Genomic DNA, 15,409 nt, shown 5'->3' on the forward strand with positions numbered 1-15,409 from the left:
GATTGAATGGAATTCGAAGAACGATAATATAATATTCCGTTTCTGACTACATAAATCGGCTGTAGTCGATTATTTATTTCAACAAATAATTGTCGACTCTCTGAAAAGGATATGAAATAGTATATTTTTCATTAACACAAGACCGGGGAGAAGGAGAGGGAAAGAGATAAAAAAATTATAATCTCTATCAATCGAGACAGCAGGTAGAAACCCATTTTGCCTCCTCCACAAAATACAATGAGAAAGAGACAGGAAGTGAGAAGAAGACAAAGAAGAAATCACGATTATGATAGGACGAAGATAAAGAGCATGGGAATTGAATACGATACACATGTGGCGAAGAGAATCGTTATGATATAGTGAAGAGAGAGGTAGAGCGGGTAAGAGAGAGTAAGGTGGATATGTGCGGGAGGGATTGAGAGAGTGAGTGCAAAAGCACCAAAGCATGATTATCATAGGATAGAAAATAGAGAGTGAGAGAGAGAGAGAGCAAGAAATGAAGAGACAGAGAGAGTGAGAGAGAGATAGAGAAAATGAAAATACGAGATAAAGAGTATGATTATGATAGGGTGAAGAGAAAACCGTACAGCACAGAAGTACACAGCAAGCAAGAAACGAAAACGTAGGCCGACTGTGTTGAATAGGGTTGCGAGTAACTAGTGAAGGTTAGTGTACAGTACAGGAGCCAAAGCCGACGCTTTTAACTTGATTAAACGCGAGACGTCAATAACACTGGTGTTGCTGCTGCTGCTGCTGCTGCTATTTCAAAGCACGCTATTTTCCAACCGACCACCATTATGCTATTCACTTCCTTTATGGTTCAGTTCTGTGCTTTTTCATTTCTCAAAAAAAAAAAAAAAAAATGATGTGGTCAAGATTGGTTTTTGGGTTGGTGAAATTTTTTGGTTTGTTTGTTTGATCTTGGTGTGCGCAAGAACAATTCTCGCGTTTATGAAACTTGGGCGGTGATGATAATCGAGAGTAAGTAGTTGGCAATTTATGTTGAAGCCTGATCGGTGATGATAATCAAAAGAAGGTATTGTAGTTGACAATTCACTTACAGGAAGGGGAAAGGCCCACATATATAACTTACAGTTATTGTTGAGCAACAATACACAGAATACATGAGTTACATGAGCATAAACCGACTCATAAGCATGGTAACTTGGGTGGAATGATTTACAAGAATTCAGAGCGAGATATTAATAATTCTAGTTATGTAAATCATTTGGAAAGAGATTTGAATACCATAGAGAAGGAATATCCTATTAAAATAAGCGAGCAATTTCTGTATTTATTTATTTGGTTATATAATATGTCCAACGGATCTCGAAAACGGTTCTAACGATTTTCACGAAATTTGGAACATATTTAGTAGTTTTATGATATAAAAATTCGATTGCACTAGGTCTAATCCCTTGGAAAACTCGCTGAAGGACATGAAAAGGATAATAATTATTCATCCTTGGAAAAACACATGATAATTTCGTCGTCTGTTGATAACGGAAGATGCGAGTGCTTGTGTGGGAGAGAAACAGAATTATATGTTCAGCTGTTGAACTATAGCGGATCTCATAAGAATTATTATCTGGCAATTATAGATAAACCGACAATCATGTTGATATGACCAACGTTATGATTTTATTCAATATCCATTATTAATTTAAAATAGTTAGAGTACCTATATCAACATTTTCAAAGCTAATCATTATTTTCCAGTTTCAAGTGATTAGTGAGAGTTATTTTGTTATTAAATTTGGTTTGTGAAATATCTAAATTCAAACTTTTCTGTTTTCAAATATTTGGATTGAAAATTGGAATTCAAAAGTGTATGGAACATAACCTACTTTTAGGACTACCGTATATAATAAGTGTATAGGTCTACATCAAAATTCGGGGAAGAAACAGTTTTGGGATAAGCCTGTTGGGCCTTCCTCAAACAATTGAAAGAATTGTCTTCTGTGTATCAATAAATAAATATTATAAACTATGCTTTTATGCTTCTATGCTTTTTCACCGGAGCGAAGTTCGGTGCCCCGATATTGGAAGGTTAAAGAGTCAAGCAGGTAAGTTCAATGTCAATGGAAATGTAATCTCAAAAACAGTTCATGTGAATTTTTGATCATCAATATTTCCGCACCAATAGGAAACGCTGAAATGAGCAATACAAATAGCCATTCCACCTCTACAGAGATTGTTGAATGACGATTTATATATTTTACATTTGTATATTATTGATCCTATCCTTCTTGAGAAAGAGTAGTGCAGATGCAGGCTTCAGTGATTCCAGAAATGCACCATAAAAACTCCAAACCTAATGAACATGAAGACATAAACTTGTGCTCAAAATCTAAAGATGAAATGCATTATTATAACTACTCACACGACTTATAAAATGAAGGCTAGCCCTATTATTTGGCCGAGGAATCCATAAATGAAATCATCACGTGCATTATCACTGAACTATATACTATACTCTTATTGCTATTAAAATATTCATATCTGTTTTACATTTTGTAATTACCAAATGCTCTGAGTTCTCCAATACGGCTATTAGCTACATTTTTGTAAAGTTTCATTATTCTTTATTCCAACAAATACCTAAATGTTAACTGAGAATCAGAAGTTGTAACTCACCCGAATTCGATCCTTCGTTGTGGTGTAAACTACTACTTGAGTTATTATTATTGTTATTGCTGATGTTGGTGTTATTGTTATTGTTCTCGCCGTTCGTGGTCTTTTCGAGCACTTCGTGGTCCTCCTTGCAGAAGAGGCCGTCCTCCCGGAGCGCGAACTCGTCCCCGGGGATCAACTGCCTCTCGCACGCCGAACACCTAAAGCACTCTATGTGGTAGATTTTCGTTTTTGCACGCATCACAAAATCGTTTTTACTGAAGCTTAAGCTGCACTTGTCACACTTGGTCCCAAATAATCTGCAACACAACAAAGAGGATAAGTTATTATTGATTTTGTGATTTTGTCAAATTCACGAATTATCATTTTCAGCATATCAGCAATTGTAATAAATTGTGATTGCTGTATTGATGTAAAATTGGCAATGAGTTGAACAATTACACAAGAAAACAATGGACAAAATTGAATGTAAGTCTCGCTTTATATCGATATACATTATAAAATATTAAGTGAATAAGAGTATGTTTGAAGAGAAGAAAATAAAAACTGACATAGTAATTAATGGATCTTGATACAGTTGATAATTCTTCTACATTATGTTCTTACAAGACGCTCTCAAGTCTTTATACAGTATTGTTGAATGTTGTATTCATTTTCATATTCAAGTCAACTCATATCGGATCTATAAATTTACCACTAATTTAAAATTCTATTACTTCACATTTGCTTATATTCTCCCAAACTCTAACTCAAGTATAGAATGATTCTTCCTGAATCATTCCTCTATTGTAACATAGATTCATCATCTCCATGTACGGAAAAGTTTCGATGTTAAAAGCATTCTCTTCATTATTGCATGAGATTTACAATAATTTATAATTATTATGTGTGACATAGCACTATACTACAGAAGAAGGAACCCTAGATGTCTCTACTCCGTGACCATACTGTTTATACCCTCCCTAATCACAATATTATTATAGATAGAACATAAACATCCATCCGTAGTTTAGAAGTCGATTTTGCCGTGAGCGGCCGCGATCATAACACACACTATTTTTACACACTGTTATTTTAGCGAGATGGGTTGGGAACAGGGTTGAGTTGTGCGCTCACATAAGACAATGCACGTTTACTTGTGTTTATCGGTGGGTCCGACCAAACAGAGGTGTCAGCAAGTGGAGCTGTGTGTGGTCCAACCCATCCGACACCATGTTTGTGCAGGAGAGCAAGAGCAGCGGAAGCATTATTTCCGTATCCTGCTGTCAGTGTCAGTGTGACGGGCTGCAGCCGGCGAGCTGTGCCGTGCCGTCTTGTTTGAACTAGCTCCGGTTACTCGGCTGCAATTTCGGCCCATCTCCCGGCCGCCCGCCCAGCCATCCGGTCAATATTTGGACTGCTGTGGGGTTGCAGCGGGAACAATCCTCGTTTTGACCTCTCAAAGTATCCCCCTAGAAACCCCCCCCCCACCGCTCGCCACCACGACGACGGCCGACCGCAAAATACACACACACACACAGACAGGCACACAGCTCATCGATCTTCCCGGCAAACATAGAACGCCGCTAACACAAACTTACGTTTCATTTTAATTAACCAGACCCTCCGCAACCAATCACCAAAATTTGTTCATTTTTCACAATTCCATGGGAAAGTTACCGGGCAATTTTTGAGTGAGAGCTACACAAAAGGGATGGGACTTGGCTTTTTGAGCTTATGACTTTTCTCTCAGAGATGAAGCTGACTGAGACTGATATTGTCTTGACTTTTTCCAAGTTAACAGAAAAATCAGGAATTTTCCGCACAGTATTTTCTCGATTTGAATAGCTTCAATTTTCGAAATACAGTGGAGTGTTCCAACAAGTTTTGCAAATATTGTTTTTGACTTTTGCTTTCACATGTTTTTCGAAAGTTGGTCAAGCTCTGGTAGGAAGTGTACTGTATTTCAGTTATTATGTGTTTACATTTAATCAGTAAACATTCAATCAGACTGATCCTTGAAACTCCACTCATAAATAAGACTACTGTATAAAAAGAAAAACGCATCAAATGATGAAACGTCTTTGATAAGCTGTTAATGCTTGTTGTCTACAATCTACAATCTCCTTGAAACTGACAATATAGATCTATACAAATATACTTGGCAAATCGCAATGTCAAAGCCACTGCTTGGTTTCAGTTAGTTCCCAATTGATTCCTGTTCTCCAACTTTCGAATGCTTAATAGCACCTTTTGAACAGTAGATAACAAAACATTATTTGAAACAATCATCTAATCAAAATATTATTTGAAACTCCAATTCCAGTGAATAGGCGAGGTGTGTGGATAGATTTTTTTTGTAATATTCTCTAATCAATAGAATGGATATAAAATGATGAAAGAGAGCATGATTGGAATTGAGACAAAAGGAGAATTATCAATCATTAAAGACACATCCTTTTCAGTTGAAAAATATTGTTGGTTGAGTTTAACGTTGAAGAGAAAATTGATTCAATTTTAATTGATTATTGATCCATTAATTTATTATTGTGGATTTGATTGATTGTATATTCTACCTGTATATTGTAGATTGTACCAGTGATAATCCATGAGACACCTTCCACTCATCCTCTTCTAGTCGACATATTCGAGATTTTGCTTAGGGTCGAGAATATTATTCTCTAATGTCGGATTTTGCCGAACGGATGCACTCATCTGGAGCGGATCTGTCTGCAATTGCTTTTTCCGTCAACTGTTTTTTGTTTGGTGTGAGTGTGTCTCTTTTCGAGTGCTATTCTTGTGACTGCAAGTTGAAGTAAGAGAGAAAATAAGAAAGGGAAAGATGTTGGTTGAAGGGAGAAGGAAAATGAGAGTGAATTGACGAAATGGGGAAGTAGAACTACAGTAGTAGTGCAAATGTTGGCGACTGAGAATGAGAATAGTGAAGCGTTTAATATGTGATCAGAGTTTAGCCGAGAGACGCGTGCCCTCTGAACCATGTGACATGACCCTACCCCACACCTCCCCATCCTAGGATTCCATCAGCTGATTGTTCTTTTATTGTAGACCTCCTGTGTTTCCGTGTGACGGCAGTCGTTAGGGGGAGAAAGTACAAGTACAAAATATTGAACGAGAGTACTGAACAAGTGGAAAAAATATGAGAAAGAAGAAGAAGGAGGAGTAGTAGTAGGAAGAGTAGTTGTGGGAAGAAGGAGTGGAAATAGAAGGGGTGAATAAGCAAAAGAAGAAGAAGAAGAAGAAGAGAAGAAGAAGAAGAAAAAGAAGAAGAAGAAGAAGAAGAGAAGAAGAAGAAGAAAAAGAAAAAGAAAATGAAGCATGATAAGAGGGACGAACATTATATTAAAAAAATTAGAGAGGAGAAATAAGACTGAATGCTGTCATGTACAAGACGCAAAAAATATGTGATAGCTTCTAATGATAAGGGGAAAGGAGTTAGATATGAAAGTAGAGTAAAAGAACTGGAAGGATACAAAAGAGAGATAAGAGACGAAATTCAGGAGGAAAATAGAAAGCACAAATGAATAGGAGGAAAGGAATAGGAGGACAAAAAGGAATAAGGCGTTAGCGATACAGAAGAAGAATGCAGATGAGTATGAATGCATAATATTATAAATACACTATACAGAAGATACATAAAGAAAGGATTTTTTATTTAAGAGCAGGGAGAAAGAAAAATGCGAGAAAAATAAGAATTCCTTCACTCTGGTAAAGGGTAGAAGAACAAGGACGTGAATGAGGAAGTAAAAAAAGAGGTTACACAAGGGAGTGAAGAGAACTATGAAAAAACTAGAAGAAAGGGAGTGATATAGAACAGGGAAAGGAGGGCGATAGAGAGCGAAAAATTGAAAAGGGGCAATAACAGAAGGAGTGTAATTATGGATGAGATAAAAATGATAAGTAGAAGGAGAACAAGGTGAGAAAGTGAGCAGATGAGGGAGTGAAAAAAGAAGAGAAACGGGATAAAAGAGAAAGGAGAAGGAGGAGAAATAAAGAAATAAGAGGAGAGTGAAGGGCAGAATAGTAGTAGCTGTGTCAATGAGCACTCACCATCAATGTCCCCCCCCCCCTATTGAGGAGAGTGAGTTCAAGTTTGCCCTGCACAATGAATGAGTGAGGAGCTTAAGACACCCTCTTCAACTTTAATTAAAAGCTACAATCTCAGCCAACCCCTGCCTCTTCACTCCACTTGCTGTTGTCTTTAGACGACGCAATTGTCATAGGCCTATTTACCCTTTGAACCTGAATTAATATGGCAGATTGGGCTCAGATATGTCATACCGAATCATTGAATACTTTCTCAATATAATACTCTGCAATGCCTTCAAAATGTTGATTATACACCATTACACCTAATTATCTCCAAATATACAACAGATCAAAATATTTAGTTTAATACGTTGAGTGCTATACGGGTACTTGAGGTCCCGTCCGCACTTCCAGCCTGTGGTATGCCAAATACATGTGGATATACTCACACTATAGTTATTTGTATATCTAGAGTGAAAAATACTACTTTTTCTCCCTGAGGGGAGAGTTTGATTTATATACATATTTCCTCCATCTACTTTTATAGAAACTGCAAATCAAATAATTTTAATAACTCTTGGTGACAATGTTTTTTTTCTTTTACAACATCACCTGAAATCTGATAACTGAAAACCGGTCGATTGCGCGTATTTTTTTGCGGTCTTTCGACAAAATTTGTAACAATTATCAGCTGACCAACTATCAACAATCATGGCCGACTCCAGTTCGCGCATTTCAGATTTGAATCGCAGATGAAAAATACTTGTTGTCTGGTATTTTGAATAGAGAAAAAAAATGTAAGAATTGTATTTATTTTAATCGTCTACTAATAATTATGATGTAATATCAAATATATTATATTTCATGAGTTGATCAAATTTCTGGTTGAGGTTTTGAATTCAGTTGGCTCAATGACAGACAACTCTATTATGTTTCCTCATCTGAGCTTCGATCTTCCAACCTATTTCCAACAAAGACTTTAAAGATGCATAGACTCACATGCAGCGCTAGTGTCGTACTTGGAATTGAATTCGGCCATTGAGGGGGCAACCTATTAGATTATTACATACCAATGCCTTTGTAATCTATAGTATTAGAAATATATAGATATAATATCTCGTGCTAAAATACCCCAATGGCGGCCTTCAATTTCAAGTAAGAGCTAGACTATCATTGGAAGGCATAGGCATTGTGGGTCTATATCTCTTTAAGGTCTTTGATTTCCAATGTAGTTTCTAAAATAGAGATGCTTTCCATGTTATTTGAATGGAGTTACTTTTACTCCCCAGTAAGTCTTTCTGTTTTTTAATACCGAGAGCAAAAAAGTGACACTGGTATGTTTCAGGGATTAACGTGAGTACTTTAGTCAGTAGGTGAAGGAAAAATAGTTTTTATGCATTAGCTGATTTTCGAAAATTTCATTTATTTCTCTGTAAATACCATTTCTGTTTCGTTACTTTTCCATTATTAACAGCTCTTTTCCCATATTTCGTTTATAGTCAGAAGCTTAAAAAAGCATTCACTTCTCGTCTGCGGAAACTCCTTGTTCTTATCACGTAGTAGCAGTTATACTTTACTAAAAATTTACTGTCTCTGTACTGTTCTATGATACATAATGACTGATGATAGGGTGTAAAATCAAATATTTTTCTTAATCCAGCTTCCAGTGTTTTTAAGCAACTCTGGAAACGAGGGCTCTCAAACCCTTTTTCAAGTTGGTAAATTGAGGCTTGTCGCAAATTAAGACACGAAGCGACGTGACATGACGTGATGTGAGTCTGCTAGATGAACTATTATCATATTAAATATCATTAAAAATTCGCATCGAAACGAGGCTAGCTCGTGTGAACATTATAATATGATTGACCGAGCGAAGTGAGGTTCAAGTCGATGGTTTTGCATTTCTCTTTATATTTATATGTTTATATTTTTGTTTATATTTATGTTCCGCATTTACAGCGAAACGCAGCAATAGATTTTCATGAAATTTGACAGGTGTATTCTTTTTTGAATTTGGCGTCGACGTATACATAAGGTTTTTTGAAATTTTGCATTTTAAGGATAATACAAAAGGAAAAGGAATCTCCTTTGAACGCCAATATTACCGTAAAATCAGACTTTAGAATTATTCATCATGAATCAGCTGTCGAGTGGATTATGAATTGCATGCAATGATGCATGCAATTCATATCTCAATGTAACATGGTAAGATCAGCTGTCGTGTGGACTATTAATTGCAAGCGATGAGGTATGCAATTGATAACTCGAAGTAGCGGAACATATAAATAAGCATATAGAATAGTTTGAAGAATAAACCAGTTAGCAAACCGTGCCATTATTAGAAATATGTATTTAGCATATTCACATGTACTTTTCACCTACTGTTTGGAGGTGTGGGGTGGTGCATATGATACTCATTTGAAGAAAGTTTTCACACTCTACAGAAATTTTTGAATCGAGCAGCTTTGGGTAAACCTCGGATTTATCCCAGTAGAGCCATTTTTCAAGAAATGAACGTCCTAACGATCAGACAACAATATATTAAAAACTTGATCCTATCTATTAATAAAGCCAAACACTCACCACAACCCCGTGCACTCAGCTACAATACTCGACCACTAATTTCAAATCAATTTTTAATACGATTTCCCAGACTCTCAGTAAGCAGAAGGCACTTTGATCACAACTGCAATATTCTCATGAATAAAATTTCTAGATATTTTTTAACACATAGAATAAATAAAAACTTTATTACTCTAGTTGATAACTGGGACAAATCTAACATTTTTTTCAAAATATAATTTTAATTTTGTGATTAAGTAATGTACGCAAAAATTTTTTAGCAATTTAAATGAAATTGTTCATAGAAAACTTATATAATAAAGATGAAATCCGTAATTTTTTTTAATTCCTCATCTGTTGTCTAGGGTTTTTGGAAATAAAGATGAAAGCTCCATATTAAATGTTGCAAAATGTGAGAACATCATTATTTATTTTTCTGAATATATTACTGTATTATTATTTTTTTTAAAAATCTCAACTCATTGCTAGCGAACAGACTAATTGTCTATGCTAGCAATGCCATTGAAAATATATAATTGAAAATTAAATAAATTAATATTTCCTCAATTTTTTATGTAGGCCTAGCCTATGTATTTTTGTTAAGTGCAGTAGCATATACTTATTCATTTTTTGTAAAGTTTTCTCGTATTTTGTTTTTTTTAGCAAATAAATTATTCTATATATAAACATAAATAAAGAGAAATGCAAAACCGTTGACTTGAATCTTAGACCTTACTTCGCTCGGTCAATTAATGTGGGGGATATGGAAGGCACATTTGTCACATCATCACTCATGAACTGATGAGCTGATTGATGAACTTGGAATTTCACATGGAGATTTTGAATTTACCGAGGATTGGTATAGACTGTTGCAAACTTTGTGTTGTAGAATGCAATCTCCATATCTCCAGGAAACTTGGGAAAATAGAATAATTATTTATCATTTTATCAAAATGACGTGGATGGTGGACTATGAATTTTTATTAATTAATTTGAATTCAATGATTAAAACAAATTTGTTCAATACGTGATTTCAAGTTAACGTAACAATAAAAGTCCAACGAAACAGAGCTTTCTCCACGTGAATTGATAGCACGCGTGACTCATGAAATAAAGTTGCAGTTTTGAGACCAATGGAACTCATTTTTACCTGATAAATTTTGATGAAATAATAAATAATTATTCTCTTTCTCTATGTTTCCTGAACATAAGAAGATTGAATTTCACAACACAAGTTTTTCCCGATGCAAAGCACGGGTTAACTGTTGACACTTAAATTTTGGTTAATGGAGATAATCTAGCAGCAGCTCTATTGGGAAATAGATCCACCTCTTCTTCTTTTAGGTCCTTCCCCTATCGGAGGTTGGAAATCATCTCATCGATTATTACTTTACTCCTAATTGCAGCCCGGGAAAGTTCTTTTGAGTTGCAGCCTTACCAACCTCTTAAATTACATAGCCAGGACAGACTTCTCTTTTCCATGCATTATAAGCCTCAAGAGCTCATACTTCTCGCCCCTCATTACATGTCCTAAATATTCTAATTTCCTAAATTTCTAAATTCACTTGTTATTAATCGCATGATATGAAAATGAGCTTACCTGACGTAGTCTCTTTTACAGTATGTCTTTCCGTCTCTCACAAAGCAGGTACAGGTCTCGTCGAGGAACTGGTGACACTCGGCGCACTTGAGGCAAGCCGCATGCCACTCGAGGTCGGGCGCCACTCGCAGGATGTATTGGTCGTGGATCTGGGCGCCGCAGCCCACGCACAGGCTCAGCCGCCGTTTCTCTGCACAAACAAAACATACGAAAAATTAAGATTTTTATGGAAAGTTGCGTAACAATACAAGCCGAAAAATTCAAATTTTGATAAAAATTGGTTAAGGAAGTAGTAGTCCAGTCAATATAGACATAAAAAAGAGGGGGTGCTTGCAATTTATATTGTAGTTCTGACTTTTTAATATATTATTTGAGTACATAAGAGAAGTCCAGAACCAATTTCTTTATGCAAAATTTCCTTGTGCTAGATACAGAATGGCCCAAAAACATTCTATTTTCGGCTCATTTTCCAGTTTTCAGCTATTTCTGCCAAATCACGTAATCGAACAGAAAAATTTGCTTCCGCCTTTTTTCTAGAATATGAAATTCTGAATGAAACGAAATCATTTGAATCTCTCTATCTCCAATGAGTACTGAGTTATGATTTTTCAAAAATGAGTGAAATTTCAAGAGAAAATCAATTTTTGATGAATTTTAATTTTGATCAACAATATCTTCCGATTGTTACCATTTTGATGTATAGTTCAAAATCCCTCTGGGCGTATTTTTGTGCTCTACAATCTGAGATCAGGTAGAGCGCTCTATCTCATATAGATTTCCATGTACATCTGACAACATGCTCCTTGTATTGTGAAAAACACCAGATTTTCAGCTTCAACCATCATCACCAACTACATAGTCTTCACATTGATATTTTGCACAATGACATAAGTTTATAAGATTATGTTCTATGAGAATCACCAGTTAGATGCACTTCATTTCAGTATTTCCTAGTGGAGAGTCGCGCTTAAGGACACCTCAAGGATCAAAATTTCAAACACTTATAACTTCTGACACAATGCTCAGATTTCATCGTACTACACTTCATTCTTCTCGGCTTGTCAAGGCGGTCCAAAATCATGCATAATAAGTCAAATTCGGTCGAAAAGTGGAAAATTTATTGTTGAGTGTACTAAAGCCCATATTCCAATGCACAAAAAATGGCCAATTTTTATATTCTGCTATAATTTTTATAAATGGTAACAATCGGAAGATATTGTTGATCAAAATTAAAATTCATCAAAAATTGATTTTCTCTTGAAATTTCACTCATTTTTGAAAAATCATAACTCAGTACTCATTGGAGATAGAGAGTTCCGATTGATTTCATTTTATTCAGAATTTCATATTCTAGAAAAAAGGCCTAAGCAAATTTTTCTGTCCGATTACGAGATTTGGCATAAATAGCTGAAAACTGGAAAATGAGCCGAAAATAGGAGGTTTTTGGGCCATCCTGTATCTAGCACAAGGAAATTTTGCATGAAGAAATTGGTTCTGGACTTCTCTTATGTACCCAAATAATATTTTAAAAAATCAGAACTACAATATAAATTTCATACACCAATGTATATAGTGACTGGACTATAGTTCAATTCCCAGGAATGAATCTAGAGAACACAGTAAAACAGGTGAACGTTTTAAAAAACGATACATTGTTTCATATTTCTCGTCTCTAGTGGACCCCCCTTTAGTTTCCAGTGACTATTTTGTGAGTAATAAAGTACTGTGATTGGAATGCTCCAAGTTATGCATGTTGAAAATCTGTATGGAACCCAAAGGATGTCTGCAATTGGCCACTGGGTGAGTGAAGACTAGTTTGCTCAGTTTGCAAAAAAAGAGGAACAATTGAGTTGAATACAATTTGTTGTTTTCACTATTAACAGAGATGTTATGGAATTCCTCGATATTAGAAGCAAAAGTGAAATGAAAGCGATATTGTCAATTCAACATAGTTTATTTGAGCAATAGGTCTACTACAGTTTCAATGCACTTGCATCATCAACAGTAGTATTTTTGATTAGCTACAAGACCTTAGTGGTCTTTTTTTGGTGAGCTTGCTAACCTATGCTAACCACTACAGGCATGATGAACAGTGGTATTTTTGACTAGCTAAAATACCTTAGTGGTATTTATTGGTTTGCTAACCACTGTTGATGATGCCTTAAGTGCATTGAAGCTTTAGTTGGCTAAAATAAATTATGTGCAACTGACAATATCGCTTTTATTCCAGTACAATTGGTTATGGTGTGGATAAAAACGGCTCATATTGTGAATAGTTTAACCTCCAATGTCATCTTTCATGCTTGAAAGGATAATATTAGCTGGAGAGGAGGAGGAGGAGAACGAGGAGCAAGAAGACTGAGAATTGATGCTGAAATGGGTCAACTGAGCCCTAAAGATTTGTCTCAAAAGAGACAACCGAGATTTTTGTATCAATCAGATCAATAAATAATTTATAAATTATATAATTATTATAATGAATATTATTATGCTACCTCCTGTAAATTTGAAGCATGTGATTTGAGCGAATGATTGGAGATTTACCTAGTCGGCTACTCAAATAATAATCCAAGTTTACAAAGTGTATTTTGACCCCAAAGATTGGGAGTGGTTGCAGTTTGGCAAGACTTTTTTCATGGATATTAAAAAAGGATATCTTCATTTCATTTCAATTCAATATCAATAATACTCTATTAGTTACAGAAGTAAGAATTCAATTTCTCTACATGGAGTTTGATTTAAGCCCGATGAATTACTTGTATTTTAATCTCTGGAAAGTATTATCAATAATTGGACGGAAATAGTCACAGCTGAATGGTTGACAACTGGACTTATCGGAATTCCGCTTTTGTATTGTCACTGTCACAGTTCGTCAGTGCTAAGCTCACACATAAACATTTGACAAGAGTCTGAGTAATCGACAAAAACGACAAACGACATGTGTCAAACTGATAGACAAATGGGGGCTTTGTTTAATAAGTTGACGCTAAATACCTGTCCAAATAAATTAAGAACACACTGCACTAATAAGGCAAGGTGCTAATTGCACGTGTCGGTATCTGTTATGAGTTGTCCCTCACCACTTGACCATTGGGCAGTTGGGACAATAAAAGGAGGTGAAATATTTGCTTCAAAGATCAAATCGAACAGAAAATAATTATTATCCATTTTTACCACTATGTGAAAAGGTTTATACGATTAACCATGACCATAATCACAAATATGCTATCTTCTTAGGCTTACAAAACCAGTTAGTAAGGAATTACAATTTTCATAAAGATAACGAATTTACTTCGTTGTCAACATGGGAACTTGACTTATGAGAGAATAATAAGAGCAAGAGATGATTATGATGGAAAATTCCCAATTTCTTTTCTTTATTAATTTTCGATACCTTGATTTGAAAAATGGAAATCCTTGTCTATTTGATTCACAGTTAGTTACTTACTGTGTTTCTCACAATAATACATTAAAAGTGTCGCTAATCAATCAAGCATGTCTTGTACTGACTAAAATAGTATCTCATAAATTTGTCTCCCAATCTTATTGAGTTTGTATGTTCATCAACAACTCTTGTTCCAATTTACTCAAGTTTGAAGTGTACTTCAAGCTTTAAGACTCCTGAATGATTGTTGACGCCAGTTTCAACTATTTGAAGAAAACACCTGCTATGAAACCGTTGCTGTGTAGCGATTACCTTGGGAATGCTTATGCGGGACAACTATAAAGAAATTAATCTACCTCCATGTTCATACGTTGTAAGAATCCAGCTTGTTGTGTCAAGGGAAACTATTGAGGCCTCTTGTAAAGATGAGGGAAAATTGGTAACTTCAACGGTCGGTAAGAATGAAGTAGTTTGAATTCTTTATTAGTCCGTCTAATCTCCTATATTCAAGAAAAGTATTATTCAAGAGTTTATATTCAACAGTCCTATTCAAGAGTTTATTACTTCTAGAAAGACCAGTACCAACTCCTACTATAGAAAACGTGAAACCTCAGCTTCCTAACTAAGTTATATTATCTTTGCTCCTACGCAATGCATACAGGATCTTGTAGTTGTTCTAGGCCCTTTACTGCGCATTATCTTGATCTCAGTCGATTTTCTCCGCATCGTCATAAATGACTGAAGTCTTCCGTTACATTAATCAGTTTTATTTGAGGGCTTTATTGCACGGTAGCGATAGTTTTATGAAATTCAGCGTCGTAAATGGAGAAGCTACTGTGTAACCTTCTCTAAGGAAAACACTGTCCGCTGCTGTGCCGTTTATTATTCGAAATTTATGCTGTGAAATGAATAACAATCAGAGACGGAATGTGTCGCGGCGGCAGGGTGTAATTCAATGGAGCCGAAAACGGAGCTGAAACTCACAGACAAGTGCTAATTTCGGGGCAAATCCGTACCAACAGCAGACTTGGTTCAATAGCATGTAGTTCAGCTGGAGATACCATCTACAATGATTCATCAACAAGATTGAGATATTTTCCCTGAAATTATTCTAGTAATAAAACTCATTTTCTAGCTACCGTATTCGATACAGTAGCAAAAAAGAGATAGCAGAGATTAATTATTTATTATTGAATTAATCA

At 35.5% G+C, this 15,409-nt stretch overlaps 1 protein-coding gene across 2 annotated transcripts in view; it reads right to left on the bottom strand.

The window, feature by feature from the left end:
• The window catches only part of LOC111046733 (insulin gene enhancer protein ISL-1), an 83,410-nt gene that overhangs the window by 38,001 nt on the left and 30,000 nt on the right, over positions 1 to 15,409 (bottom strand). For both annotated transcript variants that reach the window (XM_039421064.1, XM_039421062.1), the window contains exons 2-3: positions 10,823 to 11,012; positions 2,638 to 2,933 (exon numbers count right to left, since the gene is read on the bottom strand). In XM_039421064.1, the coding sequence (XP_039276998.1) occupies positions 2,638 to 2,933; positions 10,823 to 11,012 (486 nt within the window). The remainder of the gene's footprint in view (positions 1 to 2,637; positions 2,934 to 10,822; positions 11,013 to 15,409) is intronic.

This window comes from Nilaparvata lugens, chromosome 2, assembly GCF_014356525.2.
Source record: "Nilaparvata lugens isolate BPH chromosome 2, ASM1435652v1, whole genome shotgun sequence".
NCBI classification, from domain to species: domain Eukaryota; kingdom Metazoa; phylum Arthropoda; class Insecta; order Hemiptera; family Delphacidae; genus Nilaparvata; species Nilaparvata lugens.